The 21,858-nt window shown below is 39.2% G+C and overlaps 2 protein-coding genes and 2 non-coding genes across 10 annotated transcripts in view; 1 reads left to right on the top strand and 3 right to left on the bottom strand.

The window, feature by feature from the left end:
- Window positions 1-21,858, top strand: part of tcp11l1 (t-complex 11, testis-specific-like 1) — a 42,272-nt gene that overhangs the window by 14,077 nt on the left and 6,337 nt on the right. The window lies entirely within an intron of this gene.
- Window positions 1,620-21,672, bottom strand: ccdc73 (coiled-coil domain containing 73). Of its 7 annotated transcripts, none has more exons than XM_077022168.1 (19): window positions 21,568-21,672; window positions 15,162-15,214; window positions 14,865-15,002; window positions 13,135-13,206; window positions 12,959-13,030; window positions 12,771-12,806; window positions 12,574-12,648; window positions 12,012-12,050; window positions 11,155-11,284; window positions 10,577-10,656; window positions 10,297-10,425; window positions 10,143-10,202; window positions 9,467-9,571; window positions 8,615-8,725; window positions 8,209-8,349; window positions 7,606-7,786; window positions 6,028-7,416; window positions 5,811-5,929; window positions 1,620-4,609 (listed from the first exon to the last, which is right to left on the bottom strand). In XM_077022168.1, exons 2-19 carry the CDS (start codon window positions 15,198-15,200, stop codon window positions 4,313-4,315), a joined length of 3,213 nt encoding a protein of 1,070 aa, XP_076878283.1. In that variant the 5' UTR covers window positions 15,201-15,214; window positions 21,568-21,672; the 3' UTR covers window positions 1,620-4,312. The 7 variants fall into 7 exon arrangements, with proteins under 7 accessions (XP_076878283.1, XP_076878284.1, XP_076878280.1 ...); XM_077022169.1 differs by having other exon boundaries at window positions 11,155-11,290; window positions 12,771-12,800; XM_077022165.1 differs by having other exon boundaries at window positions 1,621-4,609; window positions 11,155-11,290.
- Window positions 18,368-18,440, bottom strand: trnam-cau (transfer RNA methionine (anticodon CAU)). Its single transcript has one exon. It is a non-coding gene; the product is annotated as a tRNA-Met (tRNA).
- On the bottom strand, window positions 19,337-19,409 carry trnam-cau (transfer RNA methionine (anticodon CAU)). Its single transcript has one exon. It is a non-coding gene; the product is annotated as a tRNA-Met (tRNA).

The following is a 21,858-nucleotide window of genomic DNA, read 5'->3' as shown; positions in this document are numbered from 1 at the left end:
GACCTAATCATATCTGAATAATGCTATTTACTGTATATTCTTATTTTGAAGAGATATTGTAACATCTCAGGGTTGTTTTATTTTTCTTTTGCATCAATGCGTGCTTGAGAAGCAAGTCTTTTCAAACAATGCAGAAACTCTGCTTTCTAAGAGGAAGTCATAAATTGTCATTGCAAACCTGATCTGAATCATAACTGAAATAAACAAAGCGTAAGGAAACTAAACCTTTGTTATCCCTAAAGAACGATGGAAAGATTTGGACAGTGGCACTGTGAAGCCAGGAATGGAACTGATTTCAATCTGATGACCTTTGACCTCATTTTTCCTGTAATCTGGCAGGTCATTACAGGGTGCACCACTGGTCGTTAATCTAGCAGTAAGTGATAAATACACATCAATGTTTCCTGTTGAAAATCTAAAAACTTGGACAAGATAGATTTCCACAAACACACAGACTCACACACAAAAATTGCTTCTTTATATAGCAACTATGATGACCAAACTTTTTCAGAAAGATCAGTCAGAAGGAAAGGCTGAAATGGGGGGGAAAAAGTTATAGAAGAAACAGCAGAAGAAAATGACCCAACGGGAAGTAGATCAAGTTAAACTTCGTCGTAAATTTGGCAGATGAGAGATCGGCTTTTATTAATCGGCGTTGGAAGGGAAATGCGACCACATGCGTGACGGACTAACTCAACTCCACAGGAGTCAGGCAAGCAAAGGTGCGAGTGTCAGCATCATAACCAGTGTTATGAAACGCTGGTTTCATAAGCCACGGTGAAATCTCAACAGAGGGCACCTGCTCAGTGGCTGCACAGGGCTGAGGCCCCGGGGCAGAAACAGGCTGTGTCCTCTGCAGTAGTGGAGGCGTGCTGACACACAGGTTCATCCTGTGACTTTAATATAATCTTTAATAATCTTTAGTCCCAGGAACCTAGAGAAGGCACCGAGTGAGACATGAATGTGCCCACCGTGATAATCATTGGTTCACCATCCCTGTACACTAAGACCTACAAAATGAACTCTAAGGTTTTGTTTTATATTTTATGAAGGCCAAGTTTGTATAAACAAGCTCGTGTTTTTATAACCAACCAAAAAAAGAGGGGAGTATGAACAAAAAAATGTGTTTCTCGAAAAACACTAGAGGACAAAGCTAGAAAGCAGAGTGAACCCCAGGTTTAGTGGAGAGACAGAGGGGCCAGCTCTAGGATGGAAGCAGTCATGGGTCGCTGGCTAAGATTAATGGTGCATGTCATTGGGGCTTCGTATTGCAACCTCCAGCTCTGTCTCGTTTGCTCTGGCTAACAGAGACGCCCATCACTTAAGTATCAAAAACAGTGATGCTGAAAACAACGGCAGCAGCTTTAACTCGTGAGTCAGTGGTGAGAAAGCACAGCCCTGTGGACTCAGATCAGAGTAATAACCACAGGTGCTAAGGAGCGATACTAAAGAACTCTTTACTGACAATGATTTTACATTCACATATTACTACTTATAGACAGGCTTGAAAGGATATTTTTGTGCAATATTAACACTTTTAGGTGAGTTAGCATTATATATCCAGTGAGTTAAATGTTTCTTTAAAAGGAGCAATAATGGTTAAAGTGACCCAGAACAAGAAAATACATAAAGAGTTTATGAACACTAACTATGGAACATAAAAATGGACAAACGCTGCTTCCCTTCAGAAACACCAGTCTGTAAATCTGTCAATGTTATGACATGGTGCAACATGCCTGGAAGGTTCTAATCTCCTTTCCCTTCAACTGGGCATGTTCTATAGTCTTCAGTATCTGATGACTTTACTGATGGCATTACTTTAAAACAGGAAGACCCCAGCCATCTTTTTGACCCTGTAAAAGTTCGAAACGAAATACATTTGTTGCTTAATGCATCTCAGCATGTCACTCATTGGCGGTGATTTAGGGCGCTCGGAGGTGGAAGCCGCCCCTCGGCTTGGAGCTCACGGGGCAGTTTTACAAGATCCCCTGGAGTACATGAGCGCTCTCCATCATCCAGCTGGGACATCCTGCCGCGCGAGACTTACGGCCCAGCCCTTCAGCGGGGACTTGGCTAATGCCGGACGGCTTTGGGGTTCCCTTCTGTTCAGTAACAGCTGAAATGGTTCATCTTTTAGAGTGCACGTCGCTGCTCATAGATATATAGGCAGCGGGGACGCACCTCACTTACGGGGGAGTAGCGTGTACCCATGTGATGGTTCCTAACCTTTGCAGAATTGGAAACGTATGGAGCTGCCGTGGTGGTCTTCCAGGAGTATAATTCAATCGAAAGGGTCATCTGCCGAGTAATCGTCTGCCTTCACTTACTTTCGTGTTTTTTGCTGTTAGGATTTGCACGAGGATGCGCGGTATTGTTAAGATGAATAACTGGTTGAAAGAGAAAGGAACGGGTTTGGGCTAACTTAGGGCCTTATGAATGATGTGGACGGTGAACTTTAAACTGCAGCGGCCTTTGACAGTAGTGGGCAGGCAGGAATTTTCTTCTCTCAGTGAGAAGGAAAATGAGAAGGCCAGAGTGGAGGTGATTCACAGTGTGATGAAGGAGAGCAAGAGTATGCTTCTTCATTTACAATGACAGGGGCCGGCCAAAAAATAAAAATAACCAAAAGAAGCGCGGATTCATCCAAGTGTATTGGTGTCCTGTTCAATCCCAGTTGTGTCCCTTCCATTTAATTTTATTCAGAATTGGGTGTTAATTAAAAATTCTTAATCAGTAGAATAATAGTAATAAAGTTTCTCATACTGTTTGTAAAATCTCACAATGCAGTTCAGGGTAAAGTTTGGATTTCCATGTTCTGAATTTGTGTGGATCTTGGTAATTTATCTGCATGTATACGTGTGTGTTTTGTTAATCCACCCCAGCCTAGTCTTGGCACCCCTGCACCGTTCCCCTGGTCTGCAGCGTGCGTGTTATTCTAGTGTTAAATGAACACTCAGGGTCCAGCGGAGACCACGGGGGGCCTGGCTCATTTACTGTGGCAGTCAGGACACAGTGATGGAATGCAAATGTCAGCGTGCTCTTTATTTACGCACTATATAAAACTGACTAGTAATTAACACCGGGGTTCCTCCCGCGCTGAAGTGTAATTGACTGTTGCAAAGGACCGCCACCATATTCCGGAGTGTGTATTAAAATTACGCCTTCCATATTGACTACTCCCTCTTAAGGATAAGGGTCAGCAATGCTGGCACAAGCACTGAAACACATCAGACTTCTTTATGAGGACATTAACATTTTGACATATTAATAATGAGTAAGTGTATTAAGCAGGGCTGGAGAGAGACCTTGTGCCATGCTCAGGAGGGGCACATTTTCTTTCTGCTGTGTGGTTTTAATACCGTGCAGGACAATTGTTTTGCTGGGCACTTTAAACTGCTAAATCTAAAGAAAGAGTGCATCTTATCCAGCAATAAGGTGGTCTTATCCAGCAATAAGGTGGTGCCTCATACACGGATCAACTTCAGTTTACTATAGCTCAAACAATAGTCTGGGTTATAGACATGTGGACACACATCTACCACCCCATAAAAATTGCCAAAACAAAATAACAATAATAATAACAACAAAAAACAGGAATATAACAGAGAAAAATTATTAAATATTATCCCACATTTTATAGTTCTTGCTCATTTTTAGAGTGTAAACGCTTCAGTGAAATTCACGACTGCTGATTACACAACATAAACTACCTCACTAGTAGTACCGTAGAGAACACACTTTGTCGTCTGTATCGCCCTAACATGTGTCCATATGGCATAAACAGCCTCCTTATTGAGAACATAAACTTAATGAGAGAATAATTAGCATTTGTTAATTTATCTTGGTGTGTTAATTGATTCTTGTTACTTGTATATTTTAATTAACTCAAGTTATAATCAGTTTGTGTTTGGAATGCAAATTAATTGTTTGCCAATTAGATGTCCTTAGAGGAAAAGACAAACCATCCACAGAGTAATTAGTGTTAATTGGCTTTAAAACTGTAATTAGCATGGTTTATGGGAAGTAGTCAGTTTGTTTGTCAATAAGGTAAGGAACACAGCACGGAGCAAAAGACACATGAGGCAGGCATCCTTCTGGCTCTGAAATAAGACTAAATTTAAGTTCCATTAACCTTATTCCATCATAGAATATATGATAAGACAAAAACAAAACAAAAAAAATTTTTTTTTAAAGGGAACAAACCAAACAAAAAAGTCAAAACAAAACCAAATACTCTAACAAACACATATTGCATATGTTATCTAAGTATGATGGTATTATCTCAAACAATATTTAAGCAGAGGCAAAGCACTTAATCTTTCAACACCTCAGATTCATCTGTCCTACATCTTTTTGGTGGTTTGAGCCCTTCAGAGGCGAGAAACTGGTCGATCTTGGCGATCTGGGCCCTGATGTCAGAGTGCGAGTGGTGCTCTTTCTCTCGAGATGTGGGAGTAGTTTGCTCACGCGCGGTCCTGGCCACGTCCCTCCGGCCGTGGAGCTCAGCACAGTGAGGAGGAGTGCGGTCCTGCTTCAGAGCTCTGCCCCCAGGCCGAGCCACGGGGCTGACTGGCTGAGACGAACCAAAAGAGATGGCAACTCTGCTGTCCTACGGAGACAAACGAGAACAGCCGCGAAAGTGGAATAGCGCTAATCTCATTTTTATTCTGCTGGCTGAAGTGTTAATAAACAGAGCTCACGATTCTAGTTTGTGAATCATTTTAGACCAATATTCTCCTCTGCTGATGAAGTTCTAAAATTGAAGATTTTGTACACTAGACTAGTTTAGTTTAAATCACCATTACGTGGCCATGCTACTGTATTATGCTGGTAATATGATATAGATGGCATTCTGGTTGCTAAGGAATTATACATTTATGAATTTACATAGGAATTATAAATGTATGAATAATTGTCTTTGTTTTGCAAAAAACAAATTTAAAAATTATTATCAGACATCACTAATTTGATCTAATAATCACTAATAAAATAAAAGATGAGATTACTATTTCCTAGACAATTTGGAAATGTTTGGCTGCAATCTCTCAATGCCATTATATTTGTGAAATACAAGTTCTAGGGTTATAGAGAGAGATAAGCTGGTAATTCAAATAGCCAAATTTAAAGCACAAAAACCAATATAGATTCTGAGCTTTTAAGGTATGAGGACTGAAAAGACCCTTTATAAACGTTTTTAAAAGACCCCTTTATGAAAAGACCCTTTTATGAAATAAAGGTTTGAAATAAAGGTGACCAAAATGTATAATAAATGTCACTAAATAAATGGTAAAGGTAAAGCTATAAAATTGAAAAAAACATTTTAAATATGTAAAAGAAATGTAAAAATATACAAAATCTTAATTCCCGTTTGTCTTAAAAGACAGAAGATGATTTTAAAAGGAAAGCCGGAACAATATACTGAATGCACACCAAAATAAAACAAACATTTAATAATAAGCAGGGCTCCAGGATAGGGAGTGATCCTGTAAGAAAGTCCTAAAATACACCACCCAGATGAACGCCCCAACATGAAGGTTACAGACTCTTTAGATTCCACGCGGTCTGTGCGGCGCTGCCTGTTGAGTCTCTACTCTCCCTGGACCTGGGCTATGTGTCAGTGATTTATGATCTGTGACTTTACCCTGCCGTTTTCTATCAACCTTTCATTGAGAAAAATGCTACCATTTCACCCTGATGAAATACATTTGGGAATGAAAGTTGTCTTAAAGCCTTCATGTGTTTTGGGGGGTGCTGTGAGCCTAATAAGTCAGTTTACCGTAGCCTTCTGTCTACACACTGGTGAAACTTACTTTTTCAGCTGAGATGTCAGAACACGCTTGCTTGATTGCATTCCTTTCCCCATGCCAATCACTCTCTTGGTCAGAACTGATGCTTGACTTGTTAGAAGTCAGAGAAAGTACTGTAGTACCTTAGTGACAAGAAGTAAACTGCTTATTATTCTGGGATAGATTTTCAGAGACTACCAACACAGTGGAAATGTTCATAATTCTAGCTGGATGTATTTACCTTTGTTTCTTTGTTTGTGAAATAAGGGGGTGTACAAAGGTTCATGAACCTCCTGAACGCCAGGGGGCGGTGTAGGTTTCTGTGCCAAAGCAGAAGAATTTGGAGATGCTAAAAAATTAAGTTTGGGCTCCCTTGACGAAACATCTGCTGCCGTTTTTGTGCATTTCAATTGTGCGTTCACCGTTTCTTTTGGATTCATGCTCAGCTTATGAGATGCTCTGTAAATTGAGCTGTCAACAACATAAGAAGGTTCTATACCAGGGATCTGCTTTTGTGAGTCATACAGATGTTCACTTGGTTTTGTGAGTGTGGGACTGGGTAAAGAGCTTCCGTGTGGGACTGTGCCCCGGGGACAGGGAGACACGCCTGTATGCTGCTCACTTGAGGTTTGTCCAGATACTGTAGCGCAGTTACCTGCCGTTCTGCTTTCAATCAGAGTGTCTGCTAAATTGGGGATGTAAGCTATAGTGCTTTGAGAGAATGATCCAGGAGGGGCTGCAGAGATGTTCGGCTCAGTTCCCACAACTGACTCTGCTTCAGTCATCCCAACATGGCTGCTTGTATCTTCCAAGGCTTGCTGTTGAATAGAGCGTCCACAATTTAACAAAGGGTCCTTTGGAGACTGCAACAGCCGATCTGCGGAGTTTCTACAGTGTGCGCCAGGAACTGAGGCAGATCTAGGCAAAACCCTCACGTGGAGAGTATCTGAATGCTGGGGAGTGCTTTGCTGCAGTGGACTTAAACAGGCTGCATCCAACTCTTCGTGTGTCACTGGATTCTGGCGATGTGGACCCATGTCTTGTAGTACTGGGTTTGTGGTACTTTCTTCAGTGACGGCTGGCCTTTCTGCACAAGTTTCACCCTCCTCTGGGGAGACACTCAGAAGTCTGCTGGTTTCAGGTTCTGTGATCGTGGGTTCAACCTTTTTCCAGTCAATGTCCTGAGATGCCTTGGATGTGTGTTTATCTGATGTCTTATGCTCTAGCATTTCAGAGACACCCAGACTCAGTGCCTCTGGCCCAGCCCTAGTTTCAGACATCATTGGGTCACTGGCCACGCCATAAACAGACCTGGTTTCAGGATCTGATAGCTTGGCAAGGCAACCATCTGTGTAGCTTCGCACATCATTTGAAGGGCAGTCGTTATCAAACGTGGTGCAGACTGGTACACTTTTACCAACGCTAGCCTCCTGTCTGACAGCTGGATCTTTCTGTTGACTTGTGGTGAGCCTATCAGCTGTGTTTCCACTCTCCCCCATCACCGATAGTTCAGGGTCTTGTGAAGACAGAGGCACATTTCTATCTGTCTGCGAACCAACGTTAACCTCGCCGTTTGCTCCACGAAAGCACTCATATTCTGCTGCTTCTTGACACTCGACAGTCCTTTCATCTATGCAAGGAAATTAAATTCATGCATCATTACCGGTTGAAAAATAAGAGGTACAGGTAAGCTTTCTTGATTAACATATTCTGTCAGCCCAGGAACCCACTCCCCCCTACATCACGTCATTCTGTGCAAAAATATTAGTTTTAACACCAGCCAGCTTGGCCAGAGAACAGAAGGCTGCATTCCTCTCACCTGGAATGTCTTCAGTCTCTTTGCAGTATCTCATTTGTTCGAAGCTGTTTTGAGGACTAACTTCACGGTCTTCAGTATCTAAAGACGCATCCTTACAACTGCCTGCTATATCCAGATGGATGTGACACTTTAGGCTGCTAGGAGATTGCCTTTGAATGTTGAAGTTGTCCCTCATGCCATTCTGGAATCAAGAGTCCATAATAACATATTTTGTTGGATAAATAATCGCAGCAAAATTCTAAGAAAATGAAACCATCACAGTACATAGTTCTAAAATGAGTCACTGTTCTAAACTCCTTTTAAACTGTAACTTTTTGTATTAAGGAAAGAAAATTGACTAACAAATCAGTCTGTCTTAGCATAATTAGTCGGACAGACTTAAATTTCTTTGATACTTAAAATTAGCATGAACCTTAATTTCTTAAACCTTCCAAAGACGTGCAATAATAATGTTTAGTGCTTAAATGTTTGTCAATACAAGTTACATTTGTAAATTTTTACTGCCTATATAGACAAAAAAAATTTAAGCACTAAAACTATTTTCATAATAATAAATAACGGTCATTTTGACCTTGATGATAGCGTACATGTGTATGTTTCTACCTCTAGGTTTTGAACATGTGTAGTTTGGTGCATGGCACAAGCAGACAGCTGGTGGTGTTTCTCATGCAGATCATCGTATGCCTCTCTGAGGGCTTTCAGCTCTTCCTGGTCAGTCTGCATCTTTGCACGCAGCACCTGCATCTATATGACAAACACAACAAGCCGAGATCCAACATCTGATGCAGCTTAACTCTGTAGGGAGAGATCTTCTATGAAGAAAAAAAAAAAAGAATAAGATAATAACTTTTCCTGCAGTTTAACAAGCACAGAAAGCCAGTGGGTGACACTGCAAAGCCAACAATAAAACATTTTATTGCTCAGGCCTTTTTTTGGTTAACTTTTTTTTAACCTTATTTTCAAATAAGGTTTTACATAGTTTTTTAGTAGAATATTAAAGCAGAATGACCTCTTTCTCCAAAGTGGTTTGGGAATGTTTGTACTCTTCTATCTGCTGCACAAGCTCATCCCCTTTGTCTTGCCCCCTCTTCTGAATCATTTCATGTTCACATTTAAAGACCTGCAATTAAATTAATCACCCAGAAAATTTTTAATGCAATAATAAATTTTTATGTGTTTATTCATCCTGGACAGAAGGTCCTAAACGGACAGAGAGGCACATACAAATCAGAAGAGTTTTGTCACGTTAATAATAGTTTTAATCAAGGAGTAAATATGTGAATTAAACTGAGGCATGGTGGCTATAAAATAGCAGAGGCCATAAAGAGAAAGTAAACACACTTGCTATTATTGAGTTGCAACGCTTCCTAAATGTGAAAATGTGATTAACACCCCCCTCAATCATCTTTATGAGCTGCTGGTTCTTTATTTTTGATCTTATATAAATTTGAACCATTACCACTTTAAAGCAAACTAAAATAAAAGGCAAATGGCAGTTTACGTTTCAGAATAGTGTCACAGAAGATAGAAGCGTTACTGAAATAAATCTGTGATTTTGTACCAACATCCAGTGGTTAGATTTTCTTAGTTATTGATTTTGTTTCTTGAAGTATTTTATCTGCTGCATAAATCTAACTCGTCATGTCACTAACTCAAGTTGATGTTCCAATTTGTAAATCATCTGTATAATTTTACGAATGTATGATACATAAAAATGTAGAAAGCAAAATGAAAGCACAATTAAACAAAGAAGAAGAAACTATATGTTCTGAATTGTATAAGTTTACACACAAAGAATTACAATTAGCAGACACACACAAGCTGAGCTGACCCAGACTGATGGTGTTTGAGGGAGACTGACCTGGAACTCCTCTGTGTGTCTAAAGAGCTGCTGTTCAGTTCGACTCAGAGCCTGAGACTCAGTCTGCAGCAAGGACTGGGCATGCTGGAGGGAGCTCAACAACTCCTGACACACACACACACACACACACACAAACACACACAGACGCACAAGCAGACACACACACAGACGCACAAGCAGACACACACTCATACTCGCACGCGCTCACACAGACAGACAGACGGATGGACGCACACGCACAGACACACACTCAGACACGCACACGCACGCACGCACGCACACACACACACACAGACAGACAAGCAGACACACTCAGACACGCACGTGCGTACGCAGACACGCACATGCACGCACACACACACACGCACACACACACACACACACACACACACACACACACACACACACACACACACACACACACACACACTACTGAGTGAGATGTATTACCAGCTTAAGGCCAGGATTACTGAGCAATGTTACCACTGTTTTTTTTTACCACCAAATTTTTTACAGCATGCAAAAGAGGTAAGACCAGCAAGAGAGTGAAGAAAGAGCCACGATATCAATTTCTGCTGTATTTTCCCTGTCAGAGCTTGAAATATGATTTTTGTATACTTTTCAGGAACTGCCCCTGTAAAAACAGCCAGCAGTAATTCAGAGTTAATAAACTTACCTGCCTATGTGTCCTTTCAACAGCAATTTCATTTGTGAGTTTCTTATTCAGTTCTGTCTCCTAAATGAAATGAAAAGAAAATGTTAGGCTACACTACTCGTGTTCTTCTATTCATTTCTGAGAAGATGCTTATAGACAAGGAAAGAAACACTACCACAGTCAGCCTTTGCTGAAGCTCCTGCAAGTGTTGGTCTTTCAGGATCTGATGAGAACTTTCCTCTCCAGGTCTGCAGACGGACAAGACTTTGCATTTGACCAGCTCACTGTTAAGCCTCTGCACATCCTACAAGAGATTCAATGAGTTTGCATTTGATCAGGCTGTGAAATATTCAGCATGTTAAATATTCAGTAATCAGTGCACTAACATTGGTGTTATGCACTGAAATCCATGCACTGAAAAATTATAATTAATAAAAAAATTAATTGAATGTCACCGTTTTCAAGGCCACGATTGTAGATTCTTGTTTTTTAATGAAGGACGTAAATTTCTTGTTTAGCCGCATTGCCGCCTCCACTTTAAACAACAACAAACAACACATTCAAAATTTGTATGGTTTTACTATATGTATGTTCTATTTTGAATATACTAGAACTTCTGTTTATGTATTATAGAACATGTCAGACTAATGACTAATGTCAGATAAATGGCTGCCCTAAAAACAATGCCTACATCACTGCTTTATATAAATATTGATACTGCTGTTTGGAAATGGCAGATAATTATGTTTACTATTCCCTCTACTCAACATAAACCTTATTTGAACATGGGGTAATGACTAAACATGACTAAAGTGGACTGCTACCATTTACCAGTAGTGGAATTCACTAAATACTCCAGACTGATCTAGGATGCAATCGTCTTCAATAAAACAACCCTAAGCCAGTAATCTCAGCCTAACTCCTTGCTATATGCACTCTGAAGCTGAACCAAACTTTAATATCTGGACTTTGGAGACAGACCTATTAATACAGCATTTGACAAAGACAACCAGCCCGTGTGGTTCTGGCGTACCGTTCTGCTCGAGTTTGTCATGGGCCTGTTTCACCACGGCACACTGTTTCGATACGGCCCCAAAACGCTTCTCCACCTCTCCCAGCTGTGTCAAATGTCTTTCTTTCACTTGTGTGTGGAGCTGCAGCTTCTGCTCCTGCAAAGCATCTACACCCTTTAGTAACATTCATCTGTTATGGTAAAACATCTACACTGTCCTTCACCCTTTAGTAACATTCATCTGTTATGGTAAAACATCTACACTGTCCTTCACCCTTTAGTAACATTCATCTGTTATGGTAAAACTGTGTGTTTGTGTATTGGAGGGTGTGGGAGAGTAATAAGTGCAGTTTAGGGTTCCAGTGTGCGCATATACTTTCATCTTCAGCATCTCTGACCAAAAGCACTCACTCATGGTCAGTTTTCCCTCCTCTTCCATGTAACTACTCATTCACAAATGAAAGGCACAAATATCTGAGTTTGATTAATAAGAGCCATGCCGGTTTGTCTCTCTGGGTCTGAAGAACTTTGTTTAACATCCTGGCTGAGTACTTCTTCTCCCTGTCAGATAGGTATTTCTCTAACACACATGCCTGAGGTGTTTTTATGTGGATTCCCCCCTTTGTCGTTACTGTTTGACTGTCTGTATCGAACAGATTTTCTCCCCGTCACTTGAAAGGTTAAGCAGAGCAAAGATTCGATATAAAGTATTTTAATAGCGGTATTTTCTCTGCTGCACTGGCAATTCAAGTGTCACACGCACACACTCCCTATCCGTTACTCCTGACGAGCCGCACTCTCCTCCTCTCATCCTCCTCTTTAATACCTCCCTCTCCCACCAGCTTCTGTCAACAATTTATATAATTGGAAATCCTTACCAGCTCGCCTAATTTCTTCTCCAAACTGTACTTGAACAACTGTAAAATGGTAGTGAGAGAAACAAAAATGCTGATATTGTTCAACATGAGTTGAAAGTTACAAAACCGTGTTGACTAAATTGAGTAATTAGATGAGTGGCTGTTTACCCAAATTTACAATATGCAAGAATTAGTCCATAAGCAGAATGCATTATTAAACTTGACATAAAAATTCACACTTGACTTCAGTTACTGTTCAAACACACACCAGAGCCCACTTTAACTGTAATGATCTTACAGCACTACCAAGGCAAGCACATAAGGCGCATTAATGCTGAGTCGGATGAGTGAACAGAGGGCGTGATGAACCGTACAGGAACGCGTATATCACCAATGTTGCGTCATCTTCCTGACAAGACCAAATAGACCTACACAGCCCCCCACTCAAAAGGTCATCCATGAGATGAATTTTCCCACTGTTGACTTATATTTCCCAAAAGAGATACTACAAAGAGACAGAAAGAGGGCTTTCCGGTAGACAAAATAGAGCATGTCCCCTATAGTACTAAAGGGTAGATTATACCTGCAACAACTTCAGTTCTTCTTTCAGACTCGTTATCTCTTTGTCCTTCATTTCAGCGCTCAGCTGGTGCTTCCCCTTCCACATGCATTAGCATACCATTAGTCACATTAGAGATAATTTGCATATTGCAATATTTTGTGCAATTATATACAACATTAGCGAAGCATTAGATGGGGGAGGGAGGGGGGAAAAACTACCTTCTCTCCTTCAATTCCTCTGAGCTGTTCCTGAAACTTGACATTGTAGAAGCATATTTACCTTGTGTATTCATTGTACTGTACCACAACTAGCATGATGAACACAAAACTTCTGTTCTGGCGTAGGGAAGCAGGAATCGTAAGGGAATAATTCAGACCATTTTCGGAAATGAGGATAAGGATTCTACCTGCTTTTTAAGTGCAGCGGTGGATTCGGAATGTTCCTTTGTCATTTTATCAATCTGACTTCGCAACGACTCCTGAAAATGACAAACAATCTAATCATACCTAAATATTCAAAGGGCTGCAATGATGTATGTTAATTTGATTCTTATGGTGTCCACACTGTTCAAAGGACACACACCGTCTGCCACTCTAGTTCTTGCTTCTCCAGCACCAGTTTACAGATCTGAGCTTCATATCGCATTTCAGCATCCTGCATGCAAATTAAGAAATGGACATTCTGAATTAGTGAGCTTCTGCAAAGTTGACACTGACACTTGATCAGTTAACAATGAACATTTGAAAATTTAGGAAATCAGGAAATGCCAAAAACCTCTTAAAAATAAATAAATAAAACAGAAATAATTAAATCCCACAAATATCAACATCAACATCAGTCCAGAAGACTACAATGTTAGGCAAAACATCCTGGTAGAAGGCCCAAGAAATACACACACACACACACACAAATCATGTTTTAATGGCTTGTGCAGCATGTTTGGAAAACCACTGGTGCATTAAAGAGGCTCTCCGATCACAAAGACTTTCTCATCCTCCAGTAAAGGTAAAAGTCAATGGGTTTCTACGTAGGGACTTTTTATATGTATGTGGGAGTTTATTTATCAGTACCCATTAAAGTGCGCTACCAGCATAGCAAACTCAAAAATGCACACTAGATAAAGCTGTTACCTACTGGCAAAGGGACAATAAATTCAAGAGATTTTGCCCAGAAAAAGGACATTAAGAGTTGGTAATCCATGTAAATTTGAAGACTGGAGCTGATTTACTAGATGAAAACAAATAAAGTGAAACAGAGAAAAATAGACTCAAGACACCCCAAAACCCCCAGACAGCCTGTATGACTTGTTACTATCCTAAACGACTGACGTCCCACAGTCTACTTTCAAACTGGGCCATTCTGTTTGGCTCCTAGTAAAACAAAGCATCATCAACCTCTAAATTTAGCTATCGTAACAGAACCTATTTTTATACTTTGAACTTTTATAATGTACATTAAAAGATGCATGATGGTATTCAGCTGAGTACCACAAACTCAACAGACTGCCCTCCACCTTAACCTTCAGCCTGATAAACTAGAGAACTACAAAGTGTTAGTTTAATGGCGTCCCTGAGGAGTGGACTGATTTAATGTCTTTTTCTCCACCAGAATGATAATAACAATAAAAGAAGAGAAGACCCAATACTTCGGTTTTGGTCCTACAACCTTTACGTGTCCAGTGTCAGGTTTTAAGTGCTCGCTGCACTTTAAGTGCTCACAGTGGTTTTACAATTGCAGGGACGTGAATTTGTCGGGTCCTGCTCGCATGACCCCGTGCTGATGTAGATGTGTATACTGATGGCTCGTGTCCAAATGGCCAAGAAGTGCTGTTAGCTTCCTCATCCAAAAACCCATAATACTCCCCCCATGAAATTACACTGTGAGGGTCTTCTTGACTTGGCCGAATATAGCCATCATACCACAAGGCTAATAACAGACTCACAAACTAACGGCACAAGTATATCACTCTAGATCACTTCTGGTTCTGATATCTCAGTGTATGTCTCATATAAAAATTAGTTATAATAGCAATAGCAATATAACAACACAATTAGCTTAACTATTCGTTTAATATCCTAACTATATTAAATCTTCATTTTTATTTATTTTTTAATGTACCCTTTACACTCAATATCCCTTTGGGAACGCAACCACAGCTTGAGTTTGTCTTTATTCTTAGTCACTGAACTACTAACAACCTCTCCCTGTATGTATCTAAAAACTATGTGTATGTGTGTGTATCTGTAAGGCTGCAGCTTCTACTAATACTACTATAGTTGCTTTCAGCAATGATCCGTAAGCAGTGATCATACCCGGTGAATATGCAGTTCCTCCACAGCCTCATGGAGACTAGACTTAAACTCCAGGAGCTGGACTGAAATGATTCCACTGCAACTTTCATGGGTAGTGTCTGGTGACCTCAGTTCACAGTTAGCACCTGCACCCTCAATCTGAAAGAGCATTTTCTTAATGTGCATAATTATTATGCTTCAATATGCTAATTTAAATGTATGAGATATATATATATATATATATATATATATATATATATATATATATATATATATATATATATATATATCTATCTGATGAGGTATGTTTCTAAGTACCATGGATCCAAGATAGAGTTTTTCAGTGTTAGTGTCCATGTGGTGGTGATCTCCTGTGAAAACAAAAATCCAAACAGGTTACACCAAATACTAAAGATCCTCATTCAAAACCAGCCACGGCCATCAGCGGTGCAATGAGGTGCCGACACTACAGCTCTGGCACCAGTCTGGGTGGAGCGGACTCTCTCTAACCCATCAAGGCAAAAAATAATGCCAGGCTAAGAACATAACAGGGGTCAGGGCCATAAAACTAAATGGACAGATTGCACTGTCATGGGCTAGAATTATATAAGATATTTAATTTGACCTGCAGTTGGTCCTGTCTCCCCACTGTGCCTGCCTTCAGAAGTGGGAGGTCTTCACTTTGCCTGACACTTTAATAGAAGAGTCGCTTCTCTCCATTTAGATGGTGTCGTTATCAATCATGTGCACGAATTAAATGATCCTCTTAGAATTTGCTACTATCACAGATGACCTAGGGGGCCAATGTCTTTGTTTGCTTCTTCACTGATTCACTTCAGCAGATATTAAACAATTTTATAAGCCATGAAAGACAAAATCAAAAGGACACCATCCATAAAATGGGATAATTTCCTGCCTACAGTCTGTATTACCTTCAGTGAACTATTTTATAATGGCTGCTATGAAGAAGACAGCAGTGGTCAGGGACTTTGGGAGCCAACTGCAGAAGGGAAGTCTTTAAAAGCAAATGTGTGACCTGGGAGTCCATGTCACATCACGTTTGCCTTTTTTGTGTCAAAGTCAATCAGAGTTTGGAGACAGAAACATTGACCCTTTTAATACAAGTGACTACTACCCCAGAACGGTATGGCCTAGACACCAAAGCCTGTCTTAGAGACAACATACTAACTCTGTATGAAGTAGGGCTGGCCCGAATAGCGTTTTTTGAGCTCCGGATATTCGGCACTGATTCGAAGCGAATATTCGAAGCTTCGTTTTTAAATAAGACGGATTAAAAACAAATTATATTAAGAATATAAAATACTTTCTAAAACGGGTCAGAAACTGGCGGACCGCGGTCCGGATCCGGACCCGAACGCAGTCCTGTCCGGACCCAATCTCATTCCTGATTTACTGGATACGGAAATGCCATCCCATCCGGACCCAGAATAAATTGTTAAAAATATTTCTTAATTTTGACGGGAGAATTCATTTTAAACCGGAGCATTTATTTCACCGCTATTGAAAATATTGAAAATAGCGCTGAACTCCGTCACGAGTGTTACGTCCCCCGGACCGCAGGCCAGAGCTATCTGCCAAATTTGGCCCGCAGAACAATATAGTTGATTAACCCTGTTCTAAACAAATGAACTTTTTTATATTGAGCTTATAGCTTAAGTGCAAAACCACAAAAAACAGCTATTTAGCTACGCACTGCACATCATTAAACTGAAATCGGCCAACAACAACACAATTTACAATGACTTTCGTCCACTGTAATATAATTAACAATGTTTAAGAATATAAAATACTTTCTGGACAAACAAATTTATTTGTTTCAAGTCGGCCTATAACCCAAGTACTAAAACACAAAAACACAGCTATTCACTGGGCCGGCTTGCGCAGCGGAGCAGCCGCGGACACTGGGCCGATGTGCGCAGCGAAAAAATCGGGGGGGAAACACAAAAAAAGACATGAAACGCGGGGAGAAACATTCTGTAAACAACAGACTTTTAATAGCTTCAAAAGAAATCAATATTAAATTATTATAGATTACAGGGAAGCTTAAACAAACGCCAAATTTAATAACGGAGCACACACATTAAAAATACCTAATACCCAGGGCTTAATTTGAGCCGGATCCTGCTGGAATATGATCCGGGAACTCTTTAATTTTGAAGCGTGCGTTCCGGTAACTGTCTGCCTCGATCCGGCAACATTTTATGTTGTCCGCTGTTTGCGTTCCGGCATCGTTTGATTTACAAATTAAGCACTGCTAATACCTAATGCATTTTGCCTCTCATATACCGCCATTAACCTGAACGGAACTGTAACGTTAGAGTGAGGCGGAGCTAAGAAAAAAAACCACGAATATCCGAATACCAAAATTAAAAACCGAATACCTACTCAATGACCGAATATCCGAATATCTGAATATTCGGGTCCAGCCCTAGTATGAAGTGCATTTTTTATGGTGGGGGTGTGTTATTTATTTGACAAAAAGACAAGAAAGCAACAATGAATGCATTCCATTTAGCAGACTGACCATAGCAACAGTTACATATGTGTAGTTAAAGGAATATTGCAGTGTTTTTCAGATTAATCTCTGTTTGGAACTACAGTTTATGGTAGTTTACCATTAAATAGAATTTGGACACACTGTCATGTACAAAAATAAATAAAGAACGAGACAATGCAAAAAATATATATAAAAAAATAATCAGATTGACACTCATGGATATTAATATAAAGTATCTCTGATTTTTATCAATGAAAAAAATAAACATGCACTGTATAAGGTACAAATAATTTACTGAGCAACATATGTATCTGTCTGTGCATCCATACCCACTGTTATAGCTCAAGGACCGCCAGTCTTATCCATACATGGGCTAGTATGCCTGAAACTTCTGTTGAAGCAAATGTGCACTCCATTCAAACAAAACGGAATCCTACATCCTACAGTGCGAGTGAAGTGCTTAAGCTGCTTATAGCCTCTAGATGGCAGTAGTTCCTTTTTTAAAGACTGCCCAGTAATCCAGCAATCTACCACTAGCTATGCTAAAAGAAGAAAGAAAAATGAAAGAGGCCAAGGACAGAACAAGGACTATAGGTCTTACTTCAGGTCATAGTGTAAGGTAGACAAATATCTGTGAAGCTGTGAAATTTGTTATTAAAGTGGTTTTGCAGTAGAAAAACAGACACAAAGTTAATCTTGCCAACACAGCAAGTAGGGATGTCTGACTTGACTAAAAACCTAAAAGCAACCCCCCCCACTGCACATAAAAATCTAAGCAAATCTAATTAACAATATTTAATCTTTGAGTTCTCTAACCCAAGCTCACCGTTCAGCCAGATTAGACCGGTAAGAGTTTATCACTCTAGCTTGTGAGTTTTTGTTGGTCTGATAGTTATCTTGAGGGAATATTTTCGCTTACGCTAATCCAGCTATGCACTCAGAAGCTCAGGTTCTGTTGTGTTTGCTGTGAGTATGTGCTGAAAATATAAATGTTCCCTAAAACAGCTGCCCCGTGTGAGGATCGAACTCACGACCTTCAGATTATGAGACTGACGCGCTACCTACTGCGCTAACGAGGCTGGAAGCAGGCCTATTTTGGTCCACCACACAACACAAGTGGTATCTATTACAAAACATCCCAGGGAAATTAAGAACATACTTGCACTAGCTTGCCTACTTATGCACTAACAAGGCCACAAGATTTTGTTTACTGGTACATGAATGTCCATCCGATTTGGCCGATTCAGGATTCTGAAGCTCAACCAGAATGGTTTCCAGTTAGAAACTTTACTACAACCTGCCTAGTTCACTATCTGTCTTACATTATCCAGTTAGTCTTACAGAAATTTACAAAATCTGTCAATACAGTCAAACACTCAGAAATGTGCCTGTGGCAGATTGAATGTCAAAGTAAAATTAACTGATGGTGGTGGTATATTGGTCAAATTTGAGATTTGAATTATAAATGTATCAAATGTCACAAAATACTGGTTATAAATAACATACATACTGTGTCCTCTAGGGAAATCTGAACTGTTTTGCATCACAGTATTCAAAGAGCACTAGATTATGAAAGGCAACTGAATTAGCATGCTAAACCACACTATCTGGCCACTCTTATTATGAGCAATAAAAACACCACTCAATCACATGAAAGGATAAATATTAGTTATGTGAAAGAATGAATAGTTATTATGTATGTATACTTTAATGACTTTAAGACTGCAAAATTTTATTGAACTACAGTCTGTGTCAAATGAATTTTTCAGGCACCAGTCTCATAGCACTGGACCTACCCTCCCTGTTGAATTCCCAATAATGTAAACGATGGCGCAGTGGACATATTATTTATGGGAGACTGTTCAAAACTTTGTTCCAAGTACAAGATTTAATCAGAAGACATGTAAAACAAAATAAAACCTTGTATGAGGTTTGAGGAAAGGGAAAAAAAACAAAACAAGGCAAAAAATAAAAATGCCCCGTGTGAGGATCGAACTCACGACCTTCAGATTATGAGACTGACGCGCTACCTACTGCGCTAACGAGGCTGCTGACTCAATGTGACCAGCAGATCTTCTCTGCACACCCAGTGCTCTGAACTAAACTTACTATGCTATACAGTACTTAAATGTATTTTAAAAGTATAATTTTAAGAAAGAATGTCTGTTCATTTCTGATTCAGACCCTTTGATTAACAATGGTGCTAGAAGTCAAATCACTACTCTGTATATATAATATTCAGAGTATATTCACCTTTTAATACTGTCAACCATGCCATTCTATTGAAACTGCATGCAAGCATTTTGTGCATTGTACATCGATTTGATTGCTATTTGACTGGGTGCAATGACGTGAGCAACATTTGGTGGACATTACAGTGATATTACCTCCTGTGTCCCCCAGGGGTCAGTACTGAGTTCTTTTCTGCTCATCATTTAAATGCCTTTTTGGGGAAACGTCAAATATTTTTCTACATTTACAGCTTATTTTCTCAAGCATCAAGATGCCTTCATAAATATGTTTGGATGTCCAGCAATTATTTTCAATTATAAATGAACTGCACTAAATGTGAGAAAATTAGTGGTTGTTTCATGCTAGAATCACAAAGCTGGAATTAAAATTACTTCAGTAAATGGGCTTACTATTCCACAGTCATCCAGTGTGGGAAATATTGGGATTAAATTGACTTCCCATTGTCACTTGACCCATTACCTGTATTTGCAAAACACATGTGCCTTGCATATACTCTATCGGAGAAGCAAAAATCACTTCAGTTTCAATGTTTACCTATTAAAGAGAAAATAAGATTTTATTATGTCACTTTTGGTTTATGTTTTCATGCTATGCTCTAGCAATGCTGCAAGAGTTCCTACTTCCTTAAACATACGACAGTTTCACTCACATAAAGATCCTCACATCTGTTGGTAGCACCAGGTACTAATGCTGTATGTGTCTGTGCCGTTAGTTTTTTAGCTCCATGGAAAATATTTGCTGCTTTTTTTTCTTTTACAGAAACTTTTAGGTCTTTGTTTACTGAATAACTGTATTAAAATTCTACTTTAATGGTTTTACTTTGTTTATTATTATTATTGTGTAAAGTGCATTGAGAGAACAATGTCGAGAAAGTATGCCAAGCATTACTATTATTATTCTACGATAACACTTTCAGGACTCAAATTAGGACTGCCCAACTGAATTGCACTGTTGAACAACTGCCCAGTACATGATGTTGGAAATGTTTAAAGACTGATTCGCTGGACAAATAACAACAAAAACCAATAACTCAGTGAAAATGAGCTGCCCTAGCTAACTTATCTAGGTTAATACTGAAGAAATTGTACTTGGAATGTTTTAATGGTTACCATAAAATGATTTAAACATATTTTCAATTGCTGAACTAAAATATTTTAATCAGCATATGTTAAACTCTTAGGCTAGTTATTTAGTCAAACTATAAACCAAAAATTTTATTCGACTTCTTTGAATAAAATTCTAATTGCAAAATTCCAAGTCGTTTTTTTTAAGCTAATGCATATATCAAGCAAGCATATAATATGTATGTAACCTAACAAAGCCAGATAACTTGATATATAAATGATCTTCATTGAGAATTTTATAAGTACCTAACCTAGATAACTAGCAAATTATCACGTTACACACAAACAGCTATGCTTGTCGACAACATTGCTGCAAATTTGCGCTAACGTTAGCTAGCTAGCTATATCCCCATCTTGTGGTAAATTAAACGGGCAAAAAATATTCCGCAACATTGACTAGCTCGTTATAAAACATCAACATATTAATTTGGATTACTGATCTCACAAAACATATATTAACCTGCGCTTACCGTTACCTGCGTTTGCTGTTGTGGAGCATTTAAACACGCTAGCTTGTTAGGTATGTTAGCTAACTAGCTACCTATATATATATATATATATATATATATATATATATATATATATATATATATATACCTATATATATATATATATATATATATATATATATATATATATATATATATATATATATATATATATATATATATATATATATATGAGCTCGTTAGCTTCCGGCGGATAGCAATTTACCAAGTATGTTCTAGATAGCACAGGTAGCTAATTTATACATCCTCACACAATGTTTTGTAATTATCCCCATTGTAGCTAGCACTAACGTTCATATCCCCATAGCAAACGTTCAAACCTTCATGTCGCTGGCGCGTAACGGTCAACAGAAAACCGCCAGACAGACATTCGCGCCAATCGCGCGGGTGACTTCATAAAGCGCGCGCCCATAAAAAAAATTAACGCGTCTCTTCCCCAAAACACAATGGACCTAAAAAGCCTGGAACGTCGTAGGAACGTTTACTTTGCTGACATCTAGTGGTTCAAAACGGTAGTACTATTTCGGTTCTTTCTATATATATATATATTTTTCTTATTAAATATCTTATATATTTTTTTTTTCCCTATTCCATGAAGGCTGACAAAATTG

The sequence above is a fragment of the Brachyhypopomus gauderio genome, chromosome 11, assembly GCF_052324685.1.
Source record: "Brachyhypopomus gauderio isolate BG-103 chromosome 11, BGAUD_0.2, whole genome shotgun sequence".
In the NCBI taxonomy this organism is placed as follows: Eukaryota; Metazoa; Chordata; class Actinopteri; order Gymnotiformes; family Hypopomidae; genus Brachyhypopomus; species Brachyhypopomus gauderio.
This window is presented reverse-complemented; position numbering and strand designations above follow the sequence as displayed.

What these genes read in the sequence shown, in the direction of transcription:
- ccdc73 (XM_077022165.1), bottom strand. Translation starts at nt 15,200, where the DNA reads ATGGACACTAACACTGAAAAACTCTATCTTGGATCCATG. An exon ending in AAGAACTGAAGTTGTTGCAG is followed by an intron (nt 12,051 to 12,573) that starts GTATAATCTACC and finishes ACCATTTTACAG; the next exon opens with TTGTTCAAGTACAGTTTGGA. An exon ending in CTGACATCTCAGCTGAAAAA is followed by an intron (nt 4,610 to 5,810) that starts GTAAGTTTCACC and finishes TTGTCTCCGTAG; the next exon opens with GACAGCAGAGTTGCCATCTC.